We start from the raw sequence: 27,051 nt of genomic DNA, 5'->3' as shown, positions 1-27,051 counted from the left end.
TTAACCTTTTTCGCATAATATCTCACAAAAATCTTTCAAAATCCTAATGCATAAGTCGATTGTAAAATGTAAATAATATAATTGCACTTGATAAGATTAACTTTATTGTATTGTTATGATTAATTGCTTTTTCACTGCCATTGCATAGATCACCCTGGCAAAAGCACATGTAGACCTTTTTGTAGTTGTAGACAGTATTAGCACATCGGTCCTGGTTATCATCTGGTCCACGTTGAACACACATGCGTTGTATGGCTTGATCGTAATCTGTGAAGCAAAAAATTAAGCAATAAATTAACAACGAAGGATATGTTCACTATAAAATAGATATATCTTGAAACGATATAGAACTGCTTTCAACCATTTGTTCATTTTTTTTTTTGCTTATACGCTACCAGGTGAATGTGAATCAATTCTACAATTTTGGTGTTCTACTCTCCGTATTCACCGGATTTTTTGTGAAATTAGTTCTCTACCATAAGTCATGGTGAAGGTGAACTATGATGGGGAATAGTCCAAAGCAACTTTTTATAAAGTTTATATTGTTTTAGCGGCTAAATTCGAACTTAATACCCAGCTTAAAATCCCCTTACGCTGTATTTTATCTGATAACAAACATAATATTGTATTAAGAAGTGATAAACCATCATATTTGAGATCATATAAAAGATATATTTATGCATGAATAAAAGTGTAAAAAGTCCGTATAGACCTTTCCACCTATTGGAGGGTTAAACATGTTTTTGGGTAATATTTTAAAACCTAACAAGTAAGGAAAGACTAAAGTCGGCCGGGGCTAACTATATTATACCCTTCACCACTATGTATAACAACATTTTTGATATCATCTTCAAATTTTTAGGGGCTATATAAAGGTTTATATTCCCACATATAAATATTTAAATATGAACCGATTTGGACAACATTTTTTAAACTATCACAAAATGTCTAGACTCAAAATTTAAATTGGTTAATGACCGGGACGGACCAAAATGATAGTAAAAAATATTGGAAATATTTAAATTGCATAAAATTTCTCAAATCTGCATTTATGATTTATAGGTCGATATAAACGAATTAGGCTATAAGTAAATTTGAATCATTTTTGCGAGTTTTCCACTTAACAATTTTACAAGGAACATATGGGTATTTTGGCCATAATTGCTAAAATCGGCAGAACATATATATGGGGGATTTGTCTAATTCTGAGCCGATATTGATAAAATTTGGCACACATTGCTAAAATTTTAATTGAACTCTCAGTGCAAAACTTCGAAATAAAACTTTGGCCTCCGTGCCCGCCTTGCATACACAAGGTCGTGGGTTCGATTCTTGCTTCGACCGAACACCAAAAAGTTTTTCAGCGGTGGATTATCCCACCTCAGTAATGCTGGTGACATTTCCGAGGGTTTCAAAGCTTCTCTAAGTGGTTTCACTGGAATGTGGAACGCCGTTCGGACTCGGCTATAAAAAGGAGGTCCCTTGTCATTGAGCTTAACATGGAATCGGGCAGCACTCAGTGATAAGAGAGAAGTTCACCACTGTGGTATCACAATGGACTGAATAGTCTAAGTGAGCCTGATACATGAATAGTCTAAGTGAGCCTGATAAGTTCACCAATGTGATACCACATTGGTGAACTTCTCTCTTATCACTGAGTGCTGCCCGATTCCATGTTAAGTTCAATGACAAGGGACCTCTTTTTTTATAGCCGAGTCCGAACGACGTTCCACATTGCAGTGAAACCACTTAGAGAAGCTTTGAAACCCCCAGAAATGTCACCAGCATTACTGAGGTGGGATAATCCACCGCTGAAAAACTTTTTGGTGTTCGGTCGAAGCAAGAATCGAACCCACGACCTTGTGTATGCAAGGCCGGCATGCTAACAATTGCACCACGGTGGCTCCCTAAATTTGGCATGGATAGTAGAAATGTTATTTCCATTCCCTGTGCACAATTTTAAGTAAATCGGAGGGAAATTTTGATCTACGGTGTCATATGACAATAAATCGGACGATAGATATATATGGGAGCTATATCTAAATATGAACCGATTTCAACCAAATTCTGTATGCATATTTATAATGTTAGTTCTAATCCTTGTGAAAAATTTTACGTAACACGGGGTAAAACTTTGACCTCTGGGGCCATAGGAGTCAAAATCAAGCGAAAGTTATATAAGTGCTATATCTAAATCTGAACCGATTTTAACCAAAATCGGTACGCATATTTATAATGTTATTTCTACCCCCTGTGCAAAATTTCACGTAACTCGGAGTAAACCTTTGGCCTCTGGGGCCATTAGAGTGTAAATCGGGCGAATGCTATATATGGAAGCTATATCTAAATCTGAACCGATTTCAACCAAATTCGATGTGCATAGTTATAATGTTAATTCTACCCCATGTGCAAAATTTCACGTAAATCGGAACAAAAGATTGGCCTCTGGGGCCATAGGAGTGTAAATCGGTCGAAAGCTATATATGAGAGCTATATCTGAATCTGAACCGATTTAAATGATTTTCTGCAAAATTTACGAGACTCACAGAATATACGATTATACGAAATTGGAAGATCAGTTGATAAATACGTCATTTATGACCGGATCGGTTATAAATATATATCGCAGCTATATCTAAATCTGAACAGATTTTTTTCCAAAATCAAAAGGGGTCATCTTTGAGCCGAAAAAGGACCCTATGCCAAATTTGAGGACGATCGGACTTAAACTGCGAGCTGGACTTTGCACACAAAAATACATCGACAGACAGACAGACGGACATCGCTAAATCGATTCAGAATTTAATTCTAAGCCGATCGGTATACTAAAAGATCTTCTACTCCTTCTCAACGTTACATACAAATGCACAAACTTATTAACCCTGTGCCACAATAGTGGTGAAGTGTATAAAAAGTTCTCTTCTATGGAATACATTAATTATGTAATTAATAATTCCACACAAAAATGACGAGTTGATATACTCCAATTATCTTTACTATTAGAATATCGTTTGCGTCTTGTACTTACCATCAACAGCATACGTGCCGCCGCCTTCAATCACTTTGCCACACCATCCCGATGCACAAGGAATTGCAGCAACTCCAGATTCCTTTTCCACATCTGTTGCATTGAAAGTAAATGGGTCTTTACAGCTACCTAATTCTCCTCTAGAGCGGCACTGAAAACAACGTCGTAGTAATGCTGAAACAATTGATAGATTATTTTTCATATGTGTGTTAATACAACCAAAGAAATTTGTTAGTAGGGACAGCAGAAAAGTCTGCTAAAACAGTAGAAAGTCTGCTGAAAAAGGGACAGCAGTCACTGTTATATGTTTCGACAAAGTTTTCTTGGCTTAAATATTTTTGTTTGTAAACTAAAAAAGGTGAAAAAAATTATACACATGAAACAAAAAGATTTACTCAATTCGTGTCTCCCATAAAATAGTTCGGAATTTCTCAAAATTTGTAAATTTTACCAATAATGCGCCCAACATGAAGTTCGTGTGGTACTAAAGACATTTTTGCAATTTTGAGCTCCATTTTTTTCCTCCAAACTAGGAAATTTTGTCTATTAAGGTGGGTCCTAAGTTCGAGTTTAGCCGCTAAAATCGCTAAAGTGAAAACTAAATCAGTAAGAAAAAGGTAAAAAATTATACATATTTGTTGCAAATGGGGAAAAGCCCAAAGCAAATTTTCACAAAGTTTGTATTCCTTAAAATAGATTATTATTAGAAAAAATTAATCGTGAAAAAATGATGATTTTAGCGACTAAACTCAATACCCACCTTTAAGTGAAAAAAAAATTATTTCTAATAAATTTTCTTGAATTTGTCGTAAAATATTTACATACTTATTTTTGTAAAATCAGATTGACATCTGTTCTTGTAATGCAGTTTAGTTAAAATATTCTACAATTAAGTAAAATTGTCCTTCCTGGTGGGTCCACTGTCTTTTTTGAGTGTACGCAGTTTAAAACTTTGTATAGATATTCTATATAAATTTCAAAAAATTTATCTAATCAATTATAAAATTAAATGAAATGATAGTATCAATCACAGATGTATCACAATGGACCGAATAGTCTTAAGTGAGCCTGATACTTCGGGCTCCCACCTAACCATCAATCACAGATTTAACTGGGTACGAAACAATATGTTACTTGATTAAACAATTAATTGATTTCGTTAGTAAATTTCAATTAATTTTTTAATTGATTCTATTAAAAATTTAATTGATGTTGATTGCAAAACTCAATTAAGTTTTTAATTAAAAACTATTTTCAATTACTTTCTTAACTAAAAAGTGATTCTTTCATATACATTTTTAACTAAAAATTAAAAAAAATCCGTCATTTTTATATCCACAATCATAGAATGGTGATTGGGGTATAAAAAATTTGTCATTCTGTTTGTAACACATCGAAATATCGATTTCCGACTACATAAACTATATATATTTTTGATCAGGGCGAAATTCTAAGACGATATAACAATGTCCGTCTGTTTGTCTGTAATCACGCTACAGTCTTCAGTAATGAAGGTATCGTGCTGATATTTCGCATAATCTATTTTGTCTGCATGAAGGCCAAGTTCGAAGATGGGATATATCGGTCCAAATTTTAATAGAGCCCCTCTCAAAACGACCCACGATTTTGGGTCATGAGCGTCTAGACAACCCAACTTTTATCCCATTTGTGTGAATTTCAAAATCTAGAGGTATTTTGGGTTGCATAAATAAGTGTGCAGTATACGGTGTGTATCGGTTTGGTGTAGCCCGATCACGCGATTTGACTTCTTGAGATTCTAGACACCGCAATTTTTTCCAATTTGCCTGGTACTCAAAATCTGGAGATATTTTGGATCCACACACAGGTCGCCGAATATGGAGCGTATTGGTTCACGTTTTGATATAGCTCCATATAGCCCGATCTCCCGATTTGAGCGTCTAGATATCCGAATTTTTATTCGATTTCCCTGAAATTAAAAATCTAGAGGTATTTTAGGTCCACACGTAAGTGTGCCGATGATGGTGTGTATCGGTCCATGTTTTGGTATTTCCCTCATATATACCGATCTCCTGATTTAACTTCTTGGGCTTCTAGACACCGCAATTTTCCACCGATTTGCCTGAAATTTAGAGGTATTTTAGGTCCGTAAATAGGTGTGGATCGGTCCATGTTTTGGTATAGCCCCCATGTGTTTAATTTCCGGATTTTCATGTTGGTACATATGTTTGGTTGGCAGAGTATCTGTCATCAAATCCTTATGAAATTCTATATATTTTCAAATGAGTTTCGAGTTTTCAAATGAAACAATTATATTATTTGATTCATAGTTGTGGTTATTTAAGATTCGGCCGGGCCGAACTTAAGTCCGTATTTACTTCTATTAAATTTTTTTTAGTCTTCCGGGTTTCATTCAAAAGTTAATTGTATCAACTAATTTTTTAATTAAAAATTTAAATATTTTCAATCATTGCTGTAATTGACTTAATTTTTCTTAATTCTGATTAAACAGTTAATTGTATCAATAAATTTTTTAATAATCGTTTATATCAATAATTCATTAATTGGAAAAATCAAATACCAGTCGAATACAATAAAAAAAAGTTTGTAACTTAATTGAAAATGTTTCAGCTTTAACCAAATTTTAAATTATAAATTTTTGACGATATTTTTTTTTTACAAAGACATTTTCAATTAAAAAATTAATGAATGACAAAAAAATGTTTTTCCGCGTGTAGCTGTCCTAAATATGGACACTATGATCACTTTTTTCGTGGTTGATTTATTATTATTTTTTTGATATGTATATCTTTACTAAAATTTTTAATATAAATTTTCACTGGAAAAACTGAATATAGTACCAGTTTCAAGTCTTCATATTATTTCCACTCCAAAAATTTTGTTCAATCAGTTAACTGTTGACATTTTCAAAAAGTCATACTATACGTACAAAGATAACCTGAATCACACCTTAATTAAAACAAAAACAATATAAGACCTCGACCATGGTGAGCAATCTCTTGCATGTAGAATTTCAATTGTTGGGACTTTCCACAATGGTTAAGAAGAAAAGTGAAATTAATCACACGATATAAGTGTTGTGTTGATCAAAACGCTAAAACAAAAACATTTAATTTGTACAACAAACCCCAAATACCTCTTGCATATACGTACATATATGTATATATGCTCACAAACTCAAGTCATTGGGAGTTAAATGCAACAGGAAAATGACAAACAACAATTAAAATTACACTTGGCTATCCTCAATATCACTCAATTCACTTTTCCGCTCAATCCCCTCCCATTATGATTACACTCATTACACTCGTATGGTCAAATTATTGTAGAGCATAACAAAAGACTTCAATAAGAAACGAACTTGATTTCTGTTACTGGCCTTTCATATTTCTACTGTTGCACTTTTACTTACCATCGGAGAAATTTACTAAACTTAACAAAACAATTATCACAGTTATTTGAACACTGAATTTTAACATATTTATTTTTTAATTATGTTTTTAACTATAAACATTTATTTTCCAAGTTTTTTTTTGTCCATCAACCTCTTTCTTCGGTGCAGAGTGGCAAAATAAAACTCCATCAACACCGAACTGTAACCTACGCCGTTTGAATTTGTTGTTTGGCTTTGTTAAGTCGATTAGACGCAGTCAAAAAGCCTTTTATACACTATGAAAAATTATGCAGTTTTCTAAGATAATTTATTTAGATGTTTGGAAACACTTTGGAAAATTTAATTCTAGAAATATTACATCCAGAGCACAATAACCAACATCAGTGTACAGTGAATCCTCTCAAAATTGGACACACACGGTCGCCCAAAATTTTGTCAACATTTGGGAGGTGTCCAGTTATGAGAGGTTAATTATTAAGATGGGTGCGTGAGTATGATTTTTCAGTCGTGAGTGTGCGTTAGCTTGAGTAAACTATTACTCACGTGCACACCTCTAATAGGAATACCTTGATTATCAAACGTTATGGTGTTTTCTTTTCTGAAAAAAGTGCTTTGCCTTCATTTTGTCTGTACAGAATGCGCATTTTTAAAATGTTACCAGAAACCTAAAAAAATGCTATCATTTCAGCGGGCAGAAAAGAATTCAAAGAAGGAACAGGGCAATCGCAGCACTCTCATTTGTTGGCAGTGCTGAAAATGCCCGTAATTTGCCTCTATGCGTGGCGCTATTTTCACAACAGAATTCGAAGCCTTTTCGCACTTTTGCCTGTTTTTTTTTAGAAAAGAACCTAAAGAGTACATTTTCCGGGCAAAGTGCATTTTTTACAAGAAAAGAAAACGCCATTAGTATTTTCAATTTTTTGGTCTAAGAATTCATTAAAATTTTAACAAAAATGTTTACTTTTTTCTGGGCACATATTTTATATGTTCGTTTCCTACACGGCAACAAAATATGAAGTGACTTGCCTTTCGACATAGTGGAACCAAAATTAAACTACTTTCGTTTGAAACACAGAAAATTAAATTTAAAATCAAAAATTAATTAGCTGTACGTTATAATTATTTTTTTTTTTATTAAGTGGCGACATCTAGTATCTCAGTTCTACAACGAAAAAGCTGCATCGACGAATTTTCGTATTAGTTTTTGTCCCATTTCCAAATTGACAGGGTGACACATAATTGTAATATTGCCACTACCTTAGACACAACCCATAATCAAAACTTCGAAAACGGAAATACAAGTTCGAACAACGAATTTCTATTTGTAGAAAAAGGTGAAGTGTAGAAATATTCCACAGAGTCGTATTGAATCATTATTTGACTTTAACACCAAGTAAACGGTTATGTAGGCACCAAAGTATCGTTTTTATGCCCTCCACCATAGGGTATACCAACTTTGTCATTCCGAACTCCAATAAGTTACTTTTTTACTGGCTTGAAACTTGGTACAAGTAGCTATTATTAATGTAGGTTAGGTTAGGTGGCAGCCCGATGTATCAGGCTCACATAGACTATTCAGTCCATTGTGATACCACATTGGTGAACTTCTCTCTTATCACTGAGTGCTGCCCGATTCCATGTTAAGCTTAATGACAAGGGACCTCCTTTTTATAGCCGGGTCCGAACGGCGTTCCACATTGCAGTGAAACCACTTAGAGGAGCTTTGAAACCCTCAGAAATGTCACCAGCATTACTGAGGTGGGATAATCCACCGCTGAAAAACTTTTTGGTGTTCGGTCGAAGCAGGAATCGAACCCACGACCTTGTATACACAAGGCGGGCATGCTAACCATTGCACCACAGTGGCTCCCACGAATAAATGCTTCAATGTTGCCTTCCAGAGAGTTAATTAAAGCGGGCTTGTCTGTATAGACATGACCCTACCAAACATAGTCTAAAGGTGATAAATTGCATGAACACTTTAGCAAAATGATGCTGGTCTCTGAAATCGAGCTATGAAATGCTGATAGGGTATATAACGGAGATGTAATTTAATTTAAATTCAAAATATTATATATATGCACCCATCTCCATTTTCGGGGGAGGGGGAGATATTTTTGCCACTGTTGTGATATACACAAGGAAAGCATTTCCATTTGCATATAATTACGATTGCTATGCACTTGATGCGAATATGATGACTATTCCCGAAGGGGAGGAAACAAAGAACAGAACCACGACAATATGACTGTCAACCAATCAACAGAGTAAGTGGAAAAATTATTATTGACACAACTTGTAAAAATGAGGCCCCCGTGTGCTTTTGAATGTTTTTCAGAGATGTCTACAATTCTCTTTTTCTTGCAACAGTAAAGTGATGATGTATAAATAATAAAATATTATTTATTTAAATTCTTTTACATTTTAATTTGATCCTGTTCGTACAATTGTAATATTGCAATACAGACACATTTTTGCTCTCAATTTATTAGAGTGGATGTTAATGAATCAATCGTTGCATTTCGTGCCATGTAATGTTGCCAAGAAATAAAAAAAGATCAAAAATAATTTCTTTCAGATTTGTAATCTAGCAGATTTTGATTAATTTCAAGTAAGTTAGGTTAGGTTGAAAAGAGGATTTAGGTTGCCCTGTCCCATGTCGTCTGATATACACCTATGTCAGACGACATGCTTGTTGTGCGCTTGAACTTCTACTTTCTATCGTATGTTACCTTTTCCTTTATTCCAGGAACTCTCTATCTCTAACGAATTCTTTTATATATTTCGAGTCCTTGTTTCCCAGCTGGGTCAGTTTCTGAACCACCTCTTCACCGATATAGTTAACTCTTTGCCTAGTAAAGGCCGGGCAGTAATAAAAGTAGTGTTCTCATCATCCTCAAAACATCCACATCCACCATCCTCTCTCTCAATTCTAGTTGCCCGCTCATAATTCGGGGGCCCTTCTGACTGTCCTCCTACTATCCTTGAAGAGTTCTCCATTTTTTTATCCGTGCCACCCCAAAGTATTTTCGTCGCCCTTCCTTTTTACATTGATCCACTTCGCTTTATGTGTCTCCCGTGCCGATTCATCCAATTTAGTCGGCGTTGGCTTTGAGTTCTCTAAGGTCTATTTCGTTTTTATGAAAAAGTGTTGCTGGTGTTATACTGTTTTTTTCTCCTTTGTCTCTCCACAAAAATAAAAATGCCATTCTTTACTTATTGCCAATCCATAATATTGTGCTGGATCCAAAATACAGAGGTATTGACAAATTCGTTTATAGTTTGAAGCCAGTTTCGACAAAGTTCCGCTTTTTTAATCAAAATTGCTAAAATTTACTTCCCTATGTGTCCTAGCTCTTATCGCCAGTTCATTTGCCTTTACGTTTCCTGTTATTCTGGCATATCCCGGCACCCATATAATGCCCTCTGCTAATCTGTGAAAATGTTCAGGTTTTATGGTCTCTCGTTATATCCGACCCATTTAACATATTCCGTTATGACATGCACTTTTGCCAGCATGATTGTGCGAGACTCGATAATCGGAATAGGATTTCCTTACCTGGGTCCTCCACATATACGCCCAGTCCCGTTCTCTCACCCATCTTCGATCCATCTATATTGCACCCACAGAAGGAATATGATCACTTTCAACATGTTTCAAGAGCAAAATGTTATTTTTGGACGGAGAACATGTTTGTCGCCACCATGTTATTTTCTCGGAAATTATGTACCTGATTTCGGTAACCATGTACATGTTTAGTGATAAAACAAAATTTTTGATACAAAATGTGATTATATTCTTTCTCTGCGTGTGGGGTCCCATTCTCCCAGGAACATCTTGCTGGCGTCTGAATGGCAACAGGTATACCTTCAGGAAAGGAATATGACCACCTGAAACATGTTTCAAGAGAAAAATGTTATTTTTGGACAGGGGAAACGGAAAATGTTTGTTGCAACCATGTTATTTTCTCGGAAGTTATGTATCTAATTACGGCAACCATGTACATTTTGGACGAGAAAATAACATTTTCGCCACAAACATTTTCCATGTTCTCCATCTAAAAATAACATTAGGCTCTAGAAATAAGTTTGAAGTGATCATATTCCGTCTCCACGTATACGACCACGTTGTTGTTGCAGCATCCACAATTTCACCCAACGTCTCTCCCTTATTATCCTTTGATGGTTTTTCATGTTTTGTGTTTCCCTCCATTCCATAGAAGAAGTCATAAATAGATTGCGTAGAATGTTCTACCACTAAAATAGTATGGATCGATATCAGCCAATTTTCGCATGGTAATTAGATGTCATATATTAACACCATGTAGGAAATTTTAACTGAATCAAAATTAATTTGCACTTTCAGGAAGCACAAAAATTCAAATCAGGGAATCGGTTTATAGGAAGGCTATGTATAATTATGCATCAATATAAGCCAATTTGGTCATAATTGTTAGATGTCATATACTAACACTCCTTACCAAATTTTAGCAGGATCTGATGAAATTTTCTCCTCCTATATATAATTATGGACTGATTTGGACTAATTTTTAGATGCCATCAAATTTGTTCATCCAAGAGTTCCCGCAAACCAAATCTGGGGATAGGAGCTATATTTAATTATGGAACGATATGGACCAATTTTTAGATGTTATGATTATTAGATGTCATACCACGTACCAAATTGCAACCGGATCAGATGAAATTTTCACCTCCAAAAGACCCGTAAGCCAAATCTGTGGGTTGGCTTACGGGTCTTTTGGAGGTGCGGGTTATACCTAAACCTATGGCCCATTTGCAAATCTACATTAATAATAACTACTTGTGCCAAATTTCAAGTCGATAGTTTGTTTCGTTCGGAAATTAAAGGGAATTCAACAGACGGAAGGACATCGCTAGATCGACACGGAATTTATACAAACTTTATGTGTTCTGAGACCAATATTTCCATTTGTTACAATTTGAATGACAAATTTAGAATACCCTCTCATCCTATGGTGGAAGGTATAAAAATACACGGTTTTTATAACCTCCACCATAGGATGGGGGTAACTTTGTCATTCCGTTTGTAACACATCGAAATATTACTCTAAGACCCCATTAAGTATATATATTCTGGGTCGTGGTGAAATTCAGAGTCGATCTAAGAATGTCCGTCCGTCCGTCTGTTGAAATCACGCTAACTTCCGAACGCAACAAACTATCGACATGAAACTTGGCACAAATAGTTGTTATTGATGTAGGTCGGATGGTATTGCAAATGGGCCATATACGTCCACTTTTACGTATTGCCCAAATTTGGCTTGCAGACCCTCGAAGAGAGGCAAATTTTATCTGATCCGGCTGAAATTTGGTACATGGTGTTAGAATATGGTCCTTAAGAACCATGCATTGGTCCACATCGGTTCATAATTATATATAGCCCCCATATAAACCGATCTCCAGATTTGGCTTGCGGAGCCTCTAAGAGAAGAAAATTTTATCCGATCCGGCTGAAATTTGGTACATGGTGTTGGAATGTGGTCTCTAACAACTATGCAGAAATTGGTCCACATCGGTTCATAATTATATATAGCCCCCATGTAAACCGATCACCAGATTTGACCTCCGGAGCCTCTTGGAAGACCAAAATTCATCTGATTCAGTTGATATTTGGTACGTGGTGTTAATATATGGCCTCAAACACCCATGCAAAAATTGGTCGAAATCGGTGTATAATTATATATAGCCCCCATATAAACCGATTCCCAGATTTGACCTCCGGAGCCTCTTGGAAGACCAAAATTCATCTGATTCAGTTGATATTTGGTACGTGGTGTTAATATATGGCCTCAAACACCCATGCAAAAATTGGTCGAAATCGGTGTATAATTATATAAACCGATTCCCATATTTGACCTCCGGAGCCCCTTGGAAGAGCTAAATTCATCATCAATATAGGAAATTTTCCTATATTTCTTTTACCTACCTGTAATCGATAACTGTCATCGATGTATGTATGTTTGCGCGTGGGTTGTTTTATTAGTTAGAATCGCGTTGTTATGGTATACGGAGGGATAATTAAAAAATAATATATTAAAATAATATAATAAATAACAACTAAAATATATAAAATATTTGTTATTTTAAATTAGTGAGAAAAAATTATGTTCGTGATGGTGTATAAAGAAAGAAAACAGAATAACAACCCCATCATTCGTCTTCATTTTGGAATCTTCAATTAACAGGTAACATTCAGTGACGCTAACCATTTGTGAAAAAATTGGCTTATGATTTTTTATTATATTTGTAAAAATTGTAAAAGGAGGACAAAATCGTAAGGCAGCAACTTATTAAAAGTGAAAGGTACAAGAAGAAGGAAAAATGTATTTTACAGTTGATGACATTACATGGAAATTGGAAATAGTGGAATAATAAACTAATATTTCTATGCTGTTGATTCTTAACAAATATATTTAATATATTAATAAAACATGTCTTTTATTGAAGAAAAAATTTCCTATATGAATAAATAAAATTGTATTTCAAAACGAAGATAAGCAGTTCTAATTTTGAAGTAAAAGGTTTACCACAAATATGTAAGATTTGTCCCAATGAATGAAAAAAGTTCAATAAAATCATTCCATATATGAATTCAATTTAGTTAAATTTTTTCATTCTGTAGTATAGTGGTACATAAATATAGGAAAATGTTAAGTAATATATGGAATGCATTCTACCTATTTTCACCGAAAATCACATCGTTCAAAAAATAAAAATGTCTTTGGCGCTATACGAAGTTCAACTTTCTTCACAATTAGTTCATTTTAACTTAAAAAAGGGGTCACTTTTTTCTGGGTGTACATACACATACCCTTTTTGTCTAATTTATACCACGTATGGACTAACTCACAATTTAGAAAACGATTTAAGATACCACAACCCAAGTAATTCGATTGTGGATGACAGTCTTTCGTAGAAGTTTCTACGCAATCCATGGTGGAGGGTATATAAGATTCGGCCTGAACGAACTTACGGCCATATATAACATACTTGTTTGTATTAGAACAATTCTTGTGAACTATCCTGAATTCTTTGAATTGAAAATAGTTTCATTACACCCAGAAAAAAGTGCATTTGAAACTAAAGGAAAAAATTTTCATCAATATAGTTTATCCATTTTATTTCCATTAAGGTAAATTTTTGTGAAAAATAATAAAATTTACTCGTTTCAGTAAAAAAATCCTAAACTGTAAGCAGTTAGGAATAGTTCATTAACTAGAATAAGGCATGGAATTTTACTCATACTATTTTCTTCGCTGGGTATAAGAATTTACTACTGAAAAAGAAAATTTTATTCACCGATAACAAAGCATTCGTTTCCTCAAAATTAGTAAAATTTCTTATAAAATGATAATTGCGACTTCCTTTATAATAGAAAGTTTTTCATACATACGAACAACACTTGGCATAGAAAAATATTTTAGTTCATTCGTACTAAGAAGTATGCAATCCTTTCAAAACTTAAGGAAACACACTTGTTAGAATATAGGAAATTTTCCTAAATTTCTATTGTCTACCTGTAATCGATACCTGTCATCGTAATCGATGTGTTTGCGCGTGGGTGTAATCGATATATTTGCGCGTCGGTTGTTTTTTAGTTGGAATCGCGTTGTTTCGGAGAGATTGTTAAAAAATAATATGGTAAAATAATATAATAAATAACAAATAAAATATATAAAATATTTGTTATTTTAAATTAGTGCGAAAAATTTTCGTTTTTTAAATAAATCTATCAATGTTCGTGATAGTGTATAAAGAAAGAAAACACCAGCATAATAACAACCCTTTCATTTGTCTTCATTTTGGAATCTTCAATTATCAGGTAATATTCAGTGACGCTAACCTTTTGCAACAAAAATGTTTTATGATTTTTTATATTTGTAGGTATTGAAATTGTAAAAGGAGGACAAAATCGTTAGGCAGCAACTTATTAAAAGTGAAAAGTACAAGAAGAAGAAAAAGTGCGTTTTACAGTTGATAATATCACACGGAAATTGGAAATAGTGGAATAATAAACTAATATTTCAAAGAGATTCGATGCTGTTGATTCTTAATAAATATATTCAATATATTAATAAAACATGTCTTTTATTGAAGATAAAATTTCTTATAGAAATAAATAAAATTGTATTTAAAAACGAAGGTAAGCAGTTCTAATTATGAAGTAAAAGTTTTACCACAAATGTGTAAGATTTGTCGAAATGAATGAAAAAATTTCAATAAAATCATTCCATATATGAATTCAAATTAGTTAAATTTTTTTCATTCTGTAGTATAGTGGTATATAAATATAGGAAAATGTTAACTAATATATGGAATGCATTATTCCTAATTTCTACGAAAATCACATCGTTCAAACAAATAAAAATGTCTTTGGCGCTATACGAAGTTCAACTTTCTTCACAATGAGTTCATTTTAACTTAAAGAAGGGGTCACTTTTTTCTGGGTGTGGAATGTGAATTGCTTCATTTGAAAGTAAAATAGCTTTCTTTTGACTTGAATTAGAATTCATTTTATTTAAAAAAGTTTGGTTTATTTATTACTACACTGAAAAAAACAGTTAACTCACCAGGAATAAAAATTTTGGTTAATTTTAGAAAATTTAGATTATTTTCAGAACATTTTAACTAAATATAACAAAATTAAGTAAAATTTTTCGACATATGAATTCATGAAAATTTATTAGACATAATTAATTTTTTCACTTGTTAAAGAAAATTTTATACTTTGAAGGAAAAAAATGGAGTTCAAAATTGCAAGAATGTCTTTAGTGACATACGAAGTCCAAGACTACAAATGCGTCGTAGTAAAATTTACAAATTTAAAGAAATAATGAACTATTTTGTGAGGAGTACGAATTTAGAAAAACTGTATGCTTCATTTGTGTATAATTATTTCCTTTCTCCAAAAATAATAATTCCATGAACTAAAATATAGTTAAAACGGCTTTAGTGAAATAGAGAGTTCACTTTTTTTTGAGTGTATAATATTTACATCCTTTAATGAAAATAAATATAAATTCAAATAAAAATTTTGTTCTTAATATAGTATACCTTTATCTTAAGTTACATAAACTTTAACATATGTGTGAAGAAATTTACTGGAAATACCTTGGTCAAAATCCATGTGAATTTCTATATATAACCCACTTTAATATAGCCATAAGAACATTCATCTGCTTGAACTTTGTCATAAGTCATATTCATATTTCTAAAGGATAACGTTGTAAAGAAAGGCAATAAATATTACTATGATATAGGGGTATGGGTTGTTGTCACTTACGCCTCTAATTCACTCAAGTGTGCATCAAATCAAATCAAATCATCAACATGCAACATCTTGTGCCCTTATTAACATATAACATCAGCATAAGCATCTTTATCATCATCATCATCATCAGCACCAACACCATCACATTGCCCTTCTCAAATCCTGGAGGTGTTGAGGCGTTGAAGTGTTTCCGTTCATTTCATTTTAATGGGTTTTTATTCAAATCAAATCATATTTTCCCATTTGCTTTGCCATTTCAGTTTGTCTCCTCCCTTGTCTTCTTGGCCTCTGACCGGAACATTCATAGCAAAATTGACATGAATGCGTGTGTCTGAAGTAAAGGCAAATCCCTTTAGAGTCCTAAGTGTAAAATTGTAAAATGACATTCCCTTCTACTTCACCGTGCTTCTCCATATCTTTATCTCCCTATCTGTTCTGGGAGTTTGAAATGTCGTTTGGTCCTACAACATGATTTGATTGTCTCCATTTCGACTACTATCTGCATGTTGTCGTAATCATAACTGGAAAATTATGTTTTCCTTTATACTTACTGTGCAAGAGGTTAGTGCGGGAAATAGTGGGAGTTATTATGACACACATTGTAAGTTGATACACCTTGAAAAATAATTGAATTGAATTGTCCAAAAATATATACATAAATGCTAGTAAGAAAATTAGTATTGAATTTATAATAATTTTAAATTCTGAAGCCTGGAATTATCAAGTATATATCTTCTGAATCGGGTATATTCTTAGACATTCCAAACCAACTATATCGAATAATTGATAATAAACGACTGGATAATTTTAAACGAAATATTAATATATTAGATTATGTTTTTTTTTTTTCAAAACAAATCTTACACTTATTTTGGATAAATATTTCTACATTTTCCCTGTATATCTCGAATATATTTCTCTCTCTCTGTGTATATATGTTGATTGTTGTATGGTCTCTCATGGAGGCGTGATGTATTACTACCTACCACCTAGTGTACTTAATATTCATGGATTGGGAATTTACGAAACAATACGCAATTTTTGATTGGTTTCTGTCATGGCTTCCCATTTTACTGAAAGGGGTCATGTAAAACAACGGCAAGAAAATTAAATATTCATGGATATGTGAGATATTTTCTGTCGTATAACGAATGGAAATTTTTCCAATTTAAAATACATTTTCACCAATCCTTGTAATTGAGATTGGAATATGTTACAATGTTTAGTGAGATACACAGATCGTTATCCAATGATTGTCAAAAGCTCAACTTGTTATGGAGTATCATGGGAATGTGACTAAAAATCCTTTTGTTTATTACAATTTTATTTATCATTATATTTAAATCAAATATTGACAATATGATAAGGGATTAAATACTTCGATCTTCGTGAAAATGTATTTAGCAGAAAAATGTGGCCTACATAGACTTGGTACAGTTTTTTGGAACAGAACGAAATTATAAACAAAATTCATTTCATATAAAGCCCGAGTTGCATTATTATGCTCGTTAGAATTATCATTGGGAAATTTGCAATAGTAATAGAAAGTGCAACAACTTTAAAATGTGGCATAAAGTGGAATGCAAAGTGCACTTTTTCTAACTAGGAACAAATTTGATTCCATTTATAACAGGTTTTTGTAATATTCTAAAATATGTGACTTATTATAATTAGAACTATTTTAACCCAATAATGGTCCGTCCTATTTCATTTAATCAAAATCACACTTTAAGATTGACAATTCAGGGACAGAATATTACTTCTTAAACAAGTATATACGGCGGTAAGTTCGGCCAGGACGAAGCTTATGTACCCAAAGCTTATGGATTGCGTAGAAACTTCTACTGAAAACTGTCATCCACAATCGAATTACTTGGGTTGCGGTAACACTTGCCAATGGCAAGGTATCTTAAAACGTCCTAACACTGTCAAGGTAGTCCATACGTGGTATATATTAAACTAAAAAAGGCCGATTAAATACGTATATAATTAAGTTTGAAATTTTCTATAGAAATTCTATAGAATTCTATAGAAAATTTTGACAACATTCTCTATAGAAATAACATTTTTACAAAATTTTCTATAGAAATAAAATTTTGCCAAAAATTTCTATAGAAATAAAATTTTAACAAAGTTTTCTATACACTGTTAGAAAAATATGTTTTTCATATGTTCCGATATAAACAAAATGTGTTTCGGGCACGATTTTAAACCACAATATATTTAAGTGCGAACATGTAATGTTCCTAAACTAACTCTAAATGTTTGGGACATCTATGTTAATATGTTAGAATATATTATGTTTGGGGCATGAATGTTTCAAAAAAATCATATGTGAATACAAACATATATAAATTTACAAATTTCGACTAAACATACATATGTTGTGATATTTTATTCAAAGCGACAGGGAGAGTATAGAGAGAAATAGAGATGGAAAACGGGAGAGTTGACGAAAGATATCAATATAACACAGCAAAAGAGTCAAAAGAGAACAATTTCTGTGAAACCGCTTGTATGTTGTTTCGGATAAGGCCAAAAATTTGATATGTTTTATGATAAGGCCAAAAATTTGATATGCTTAAGTCTAAATATTATTTAATTTGAATAAAGAGAATAGACATTCGGAACCAAGAGAATAGACATTTGAAAAACAAACAGCATATGTTTTCGCCTTGAGAGCAGCATTTTATGTATGTGTGGACATGTGTTTTGTTTATCATTTTGGCATTATGGGCACAATTTTTTTCTTGGTTCGTTAAAAGAAATCAGGGGTCTTCATAAAAATAGCGAAAGGGCACTATATACTTTTTAGAGTTGGGACAGTAAAATGAAATAAGGAGGAAATAGTGAAAAATTACACAGTAAAATGTAAAAAAAAAACAAACTTTAGTTCCTCTTTAGTAGTCCACGAGGAGTTGACGGACACCATCAAATATAAAATCGGGCATTAAGTTCGAGTTTTACAGCTAAAACAATTTAAAAAGTTTATTTTCTTTAAAATGAATTATTAAAGAAAAATAAAAGGAATTTTAGAGCGATGGTGTTAAATGCTAGTAAAAAACTGTTCACGCCTAAATAAATTTATGTTTATATTATAAAATTATGTATGTATGTTTATACTCGACTCCACGTTCTTCTTTTGTTAGTTTTTGAATTACTTCCAAATTTTAAAGTTTTGTCCAAAAACAGTTTTTTATTACAAAATTGTTATTTTTGCAATAAAAAATAATATTTTATCCAAAAATCAGTCAATTTAGTTTATATCAAGCACTGTTATTGACTATAAATCTTTAATAACGCACATTTCGAAGTTTCATTTCAAAAAATTTAATATAGTATAAATATAAATGTGTAAATTAAAAAAAAAAAACAAAAAAATGTTCGGTCGGAGCAGGGATTGAACCCACGACCCTTTGCATGCAAGGCAGACATGCTAACCACTGCTCCACGTGGCAAACAAATGTATGTTTCTGTTAAATAATGTTATGTTTGCATGGGCTCGTGGGCGCTGCAAACTATGCTATATAAATGTAACTTAAAACGATAATTATCTACTGGTGACTATAACAGCTACGTAGCCCGGTGGATAGTGTGTTGGCTTACAAACTGTATGGTCCTCGGTTCGATTCTCCGTGCAGGCGAAAGGTAAAATTTAAAAATTTTATAAAAGTGAATAATTTCTTCAACATTATTTGTATTACAGAAAAAGGTGCCAATAACTAAAAAATTTCGTGGAAGTGAAAATTACGAGTATGTTAGGGAATGAGCACAATCGTGTTTGGGAAAAATTCTTCCAAGCATATAATATTTTTGGCTCAAAATGCTTCCAAACATATAATATGTTCACATAAAATAAACATATTAATGTTTTGGCAGTATGCAATAATATATGTGCTTCCTGCAAAATATGTTTGGAACATATGTTAAAGAAGCGATTTTTTTGAGGGTGTAGATATACAATTTTGACAAAATCTTCTATAGAAATAAGATTTTGTTAGATTATTTTTGGCTCGAGTGGCAACCATGATTATGAACCGATATGGACCACCCTGCAAAAAAATTTGGAAGTTCTTCCAAAGGCACAACTTTAAAAGCACTTCCAGAAGATGCACTCCCAATGATGTTCTTTATTTTAACTACCCAGGAAGTTCTTTTAATTCAATCTTTTATAACTTGTTTTTTCATACTTTTAATGGGTAATTTTAATTTTTTTTTGTCAAATAGGTTAAAAACAGAGCAAGAATTCATAAAATGGTACAAATCATTTAAATGTTGTCGAAAAAATGCTAAATCCAATCTGAGAAAATTGTGAATTTTTAAAAATATTTGAGGTCAAACGTTTCCTACAAGCGTTAGAATCCATTAAAAATTATAAAAATTATTTATTTGACAAAATATCACAGAATTTTTTAATTTACATCCAAAACATTGAATTCGGATCTCACCTAAAGAAGTGATGGAAATTCAGTGCAACGGTTGTTGAAATGGAGGACTTCCGTCCTATGACAAGCCCATGTTAAATTCATCGCTTCTGCGTCAATTTTGCACCACTTCCGGATCCAAAAATAACATTTCCATTACTTTTTTGGCGAAGCTTTTTTTGCTGGGCAATTTTTGTGTGATTGGGGATCGGCTATATATAATTATAGACCGATATGGATCAATTTTGACATGGTTATTAGCGGCCATATACTAACACCACGTTCCAAATTTCAACCGGATCGGATGAATTTTGCTCCTCCAAGAGGTTCCGGAGGTCAAATCTGGGATCGATTTATATGGGTGCTATATATAATTATGGACCGATATGGACCGATATGGACCAATTCTTGCGTGTTTGTTAGAGACCACATATTAACTTCACCTTCCAAATTTCAACCCGATCGGTCTATTTTTATACCCTCCACCATAGGTATATTAACTTTGTCATTCCGTTTGTAACACATCGAAATAGTGCTCTTAGAAGAGCAAAATTCATCCGATCCGATTGAAACATGGTATTGGTATATGTTCTTTAACAACCATGCAAAAATTGGTCCACATCGGTCCATAATTATATATAACCCCCATATAAACCGAAACCCAGATTTGGCTTGCGGAGCCTCAAAGAGAAACAAATTTCATCCGATCTGGCTGAAATTCGGTACATGATGTTGGTATATGGCCTCTAACAACCATGCAAAAATTGGTCGGTTCATAATTATATATAGCCCCCATATAAATCTATCCCCAGATTTGGCTGGTTGTTGTTTTGACAACGCATTGTCTGATTGACCTCACCTGCTTTCAGTTTGATAACACATGTGTGTTGATTCACTTTCATGAACGGATCGTTTTGAAATGACCAACGCCGTTCATGATTTTTCTATGGGTTATATGTCATTGCAATTTCACTGTTATTTATTTCATAACATTTTGGAGACATCCTTAAAATAAAGAAAAATTCCTTTGGCTGCGAAATGGTATACTAAAATGATGACCAAAATCGTATACTTCAAGATATTAGAAGAGAACCTAAAGCAATGTTCTGAAATGCTGTAAAGTTGAAAGTTTGAACATCCCCTCCAGAGCGCAGACATAAAACTAAATTTGTTTATATCTAGCGTTGTTCTTGTCTGAAATCTGTAAGAAATGAAGCATTAACATAGACGTTTGCACTTAATTGTTTGTTCTCTTTAAAGGAAGTTTCTTTAAATGCGCTTTGTGTGTGCATTATACACTGACCTATAAATAGATCTGCTTGGCTGTATGTGTTACTTGTGTGCTGATGAGCATAACAGTGTTGGCTTACGAAACAAATTCGATTCTCCGCCCGCGCAAATGGTAAATTTAAACAAGTATATACGGCCGTAAGTTCGGCCAGGCCGAATCCTATGTACCCTCCACCATGGATTGCATAGACACTTGTACTAAAGACTGTCATCCACAATCGAATTAGTTGGGTTGCGGTAACACTTGCTGACGGCAAGTTATCTTAAAACTTCTTAACACCGTCTTCTCAATTGTAAGTTAGTCCATACGGGGTATATATTAAACAAAAAAGTCTATTAAATACGTATATAATTTAGTTTGACAAAATTTTCTATAGCAATAAAATTTTGACATTTTCTATAGAAATAAAATTTTGACAACATTTTCTATAGAAATAAAATCTTGACAAAATTTTGTATAGAAATAAAATTTTGACAACATTTTCTATAGCAATAACATTTTGACAAAATTTTCTATAGAAATAAAATTTTGACAAAATTTTTTATTGAAATAAAATCTTGACAAAATTTTGTATAGTAATAAAATCGTGACAAAATTTTTTATAGTAATAAAATGTTGACAAAATTTTCTATAGAAATAAAATGTTGACAAAATTTTCAAAAGGAATAAAATTTTGACAAAATTTTTTATAGTAATTATTTTTGGGGATCGGTTATATATATATATAAAAATAGAACGATATGGACCAATTTTGGCATGGTTGTTAGCGGCCACATACTAGTGCAATGTACCAAATTTCAACCGGATCGAATGAATTTTGCTCCTTCAACAGCTCCGGAGTTTAAATTTGGGGATCGGTTTAAATGGGGGTTATATATAATTAAGATCGGTATGGACCAATTTTTGCATGGTTGTTAGAGACCATATACTAACACCACGTATCAAATTTCAACCGGATCGGGAGAATTTTGCTCCTCCAAGAGGCTCTGGAGGTCAAATCTGGGGATCGGTTTATATGGGGGCTATATATAATTATGTTAGAGACCATATACTAACAGCATGTACAAAATTTCAGCCGGATCGGATGAAATTTCCTTCTCTTAGAGGCTTCGCAAGCCACATCTGGGGATCGGTTTATATGGGGGCTATATATAATTATGGACCGATATAGACCAATTTTTGCATGGTTGTTAGAGACCATATACTAAAATTTCACCATCGTATAAAATTTCACCGGATCTGGTGAATTTCGCTCCTCCAAGAGGCTCCGCAAGCCAAATCTGGGCGTCGTTTTATACACGCAAAAAAATAATTCTTTCCTCCCAAACGAAATTTTAGACAAACAAAGTTCGTTTCTCATTTGCTTTTCGTTGAAAGGAAGAGTATTTGGAAGAAAAGTATATTTTTTTTGTGATAAACGTTTATTCTTTTCCAGGATGTAAAAACAATTTCATAAAGACTAACTCAAAAAAATTTTTTTCTGGCTAATTGCATTTTCCCTCACATCTTTCCCACTTCCACGAAGTTTTTTAGTTCTTAGCACCTTTTTCTGTAACACAAACAATGTAGAAGGAATTATACGATTTTATAAATTTTAAATTTTTTTTTTTACCTTTCGCCTGGACGGAGAATCGAACCGCGGACCATGCAATTTGTAAGCCAACACACTATCCACTGAGCCATGTAGCCGTTATTGTCATCAATAGATAATTACCCATATAACTAAGTTATATTTATATAGCATAGCTTGCGGCGCCCACGAGCCGATTAAACAAAGTTTATTTCTATATTCTATTCTATATTAAATTTTTACTATGAACTGTAAAATGTGTCTTATTAAAGACCTAAATTTAGAAAAGAACAGTGTTTGATATAAACGAAATGGACTGTGTTGTTGGTTCAAAAATAACTTTTTTTACTGAAAAAATAAAAATTTTGTAACAAACGAATTTTTTTGGTGATAAAAGTGTATACTTTTCGAAGCAATTCAAAAAACTCTAACAAAAGAAAAACGTTTTCGGTACACGTTTTCCAAACGTTTTTTTTCTTTGCGTGTATGGGCGCTATACGTAAAAGTGGTCCGATATGGCCCATTTGTAACCTACATCAATAACAGCTACTTGTTTCAAGTCGATAGCTTGTTTCGTTCGGAAGTTAGCGTGATTTCAACGGTCGGACAGGCTTAGATCGACTCAGAATTTCACCATATATATACTTTATGGGTTCAATATATATACTTTATGGGGTCTTAGAGCAATATTTCGATGTATTACAAAAGGAATGACAAAGTTAATATACCCCCATCCTATGGTGGGGGTATGATCCATTACCCTACGGGAAATGGAACATCCACAATACCGGTACAGGACTAGTCCCTGGTGTGTAGAGACCAGTCCCAGTTCTGGTCAAAACATATGGAAGGTACCGGTCACTTTAACATGGGTTTGTCATTGACGGGGTAAATTTACACTTTAGGGCACGTCTTGGACTCATTCCAAAGGACACGTCCTGAGACAATTTAGTAGGAGCGACCCATAGACAGTTACTCATGAACCAGTCTCGGACAGACTATAGAGAATCTGTTTCCTTTTTGGCACGAATCGCATTAGAAGTGATAAACTTTCGAACTATGTTGAACAGTAGATTATTCTGATAATCGTATTTCACTAAATGTGTACATCCAATAAGATTTTAATTTCAAGCGAATATGGAAATCAATAAATTATGACTATTTAAAATTTGCGACAAACTGGAGCACCTGTACCAGTCCTGTGATATGCCCGTCAGTAGTAATTTGCACCAATTTCCCGTAGGGTATTTTATGATATCTGATATTTGCTTCTATAATTTTTGTTTTACAAAAGATATGCTGGATAGAGGTAAATAAATCATATGGAAGTGAGAGAGGCATAAGGATGAGGATGAAATTAGCCAGAAATTGTTTTAACATCTTGTAAACGTAGTTAATGTTTATCACAAATTAATTGAAAAACAATTACGTTATTTTCGATGATTAATATTTGTTTTTGTTCGTTAATCCCGAAATATATAAGGCAATCCTTGTATTTGTTAAGCCCCGCTAACATCCGTAACCTTATCGTACTAGAAAAGAATGCATTAAACGGAGCAAAATCGTCAGTATCCATTCAAAAAACGGTCCTTACCGATTCATTACCACATATAGCCCCCTATAAACCAATCATCTGATTTGACGTAATATTACTTAGTTCTCCGCCAATCACATTTACTATCTTCAGTTACAAATCAACAGTTTTATTGTAACATTTATAAAATATCTTCAATATTGTATATAAACATGGCGATAACATCACCAATGCTACAGAATGGAATTTCATTCTTATCGGTGTTATCGGTAAGGAGTTAAAGTTATTATGCCAGGTTTCTAATTTTGACCACACACATTTTCAATTTCGGGCGGACTCATGGAATATTGGCGAATGTGTTGAAAGCGATAATGCATTGTGTTGCAGATAAGACAAACGATAGTTTCAATTATGCTGTTTTGCAGGAAGAAATATAAGAAGGACGGACACTACAGACATCGCTGACCAAGTTGAAGGTGTTTATTTTTTATGTTTGGCATGAACTAAGGCAACCACCCATACTTCAGGAATATACGCACACCTAAATGCTTTCTCATAGCTGAATAGGCTTATTTGGAGGTCTCTTTGGTCGACCATTTTGCTAGCTCTAGTTTTGTGTGATCCAATATGGTTGGTGAATTTGTTTCGCCGGTTGTTTGGGATGGGTGGTATTGGTACTGCACCTCCTATTACCTGGCATTTATCTTCATTTCCTATCTATTAGTTTGCTATTTAAGTGCAAATGTTCGTAAATTAATTTCACAAATTGCATTTAATTCGCTACAAAATTGCATCGTAAACTCGATTTAATGTTTTGATAAGAACTCTCCTATACCTGTTGTGTTTCTACAATCGCATGGCGAATAACGAACTGCTGACTATGTTGTTGGTGGAAAGCTTGAGTGACATGATGTAGTAGTGTAAATAATGGCGTTTTAGGTCTTCCGGGGCCTTATTAATTACGAAGAAAGAAAGAGGTAGAAAAGAGAGTGGTTGTCTCTTAATGGAACACAGAAGATTTGCTTTTGATCGGCCGATTAGTAATATTTTTTTGAAATTTCCAACAAGAGGAGCTATTTTGAAACACCCGAATTTATGGTAGCTACCACACTGAAAAACATTTACGTGATATTAAAGATTATGCAACCATAAATGTAGGATACGCCATTTAAGACATAAATCTTAGAAATTTGCGTCCATTCGTTAAAATCGCATATCTTTGAAACAAGGCAAAATTTCCCCAAAGTAATGAAAAACATTTTGAATTGAAGAAACTGATTAACTGAAATATTGAATTTTTAGTTTTAAGATAAAATATCTTAATATTGGCTATGACTTATTTTGAAGCTTTAGCATCTTTGGTTTAAAGATTTTTTGAAATTAAGAAATCATGTTTTGCTTTGTTATAATTGTTTGTACACGGAGAAAAAAGTCTGTTGTAAAACTGATGCTAAAATGAAATAATATTAATTGGAAAATTTGTTTGTACACAAAAAAAAAAGTCTATTGTAAAACTGATGCTAAAATGAAATAATATTAATCGGAAAATTTTTATTTTGTTTTAGTTTATTTTTATAATTTTGTAAGAAATTTTCCCCACCCCAAAGATGTTTTCTTTATTCCAAGTATGTCTCAAAAATTTCATGAACTAAATGGCAGTAAAATTTCAATGACATACAAATTAGTTCAATTCTAAATAAAACAGAATAAGTTTTTCGTACACTTCTCAAAAATAGTAAGAATGAACTACAGGGTGTTTAAAATGGGAATGATCTGGCGCCTAAGATTTTTTCTTTAGTTTTAGTTCATTTTTTCTTTTCGAGAAAGATGTATTTTATACATGGTAATTAAAAAATCCAAAAATTACGGAAAATTTTTGTTAATTTAATGAATCTAAAAATTTGGAATACAATTTAGTTCAATTTTCGAACGGGATAGTTCATTTTTCCCATAATGTAGTTTACTTTTTTGTCTGTGTATTCCATAAATGAGATCTGTATCCTAATTTTAATTTTATCGATCCTCGTTTTAAAGCTATCGCTAAACATGTCTTTATTTTAAAGAATCTTTGGCTCCGAATCAATACCAAAATTCTTAAGGGAAGGTCAAAATCTTTGGATGGAAGTACACTTTTTTTGAGTGCACCTTTGAAACATTTTCATATTTTTATACCCTCCACCATACGATGGGGGGTATATTATGTTAACTTTGTCATTCCGTTTGTAACACATCGAAATATTGCTCTAAGACCCCATTAAGTATATATATTCTGGGTCGTGGTGAAATACTGAGTGGATCTAAGCATGTCCGTCCGTCCGTCCGTCTGTTGAAATGACGCTAACTTCCGAACGAAACAATCTATCGACTTGAAACTTGTCACAAGTAGTTGTTATTGATGTAGGTTGCAAATGGGTCATATCGGACCACTTTTACGAATAGCCCCATATACGACGTTCAGATTTGGCTTGCGGAGCCTCTTGGAAGAGCAAAATTCATT

The 27,051-nt window shown here is 33.1% G+C and overlaps 1 protein-coding gene across 3 annotated transcripts in view; it reads right to left on the bottom strand.

The window, feature by feature from the left end:
• Window positions 1-38: 38 nt before the first annotated feature.
• The window catches only part of rtv (QVR superfamily protein rtv), a 392,548-nt gene continuing 365,535 nt past the window's right edge, over window positions 39-27,051 (bottom strand). For 2 of the 3 annotated variants that reach the window (XM_075303263.1, XM_075303262.1), the window contains 2 exons: window positions 3,029-3,202; window positions 39-267 (listed from right to left, as the gene is read on the bottom strand). In XM_075303263.1, the coding sequence (XP_075159378.1) occupies window positions 44-267; window positions 3,029-3,202 (398 nt within the window). In that variant the 3' untranslated portion in view covers window positions 39-43. Of the gene's footprint in view, window positions 268-3,028; window positions 3,203-6,440; window positions 6,608-27,051 lie in introns of those variants that run through there. The other variant, XM_075303261.1, reaches the window with a different exon arrangement.

Source organism: Haematobia irritans, chromosome 3 (assembly GCF_050003625.1).
Source record: "Haematobia irritans isolate KBUSLIRL chromosome 3, ASM5000362v1, whole genome shotgun sequence".
In the NCBI taxonomy this organism is placed as follows: domain Eukaryota; kingdom Metazoa; phylum Arthropoda; class Insecta; order Diptera; family Muscidae; genus Haematobia; species Haematobia irritans.
Note: the sequence above shows the minus strand (reverse complement) of the source record. Positions and strands in the feature narration are given on the sequence as shown.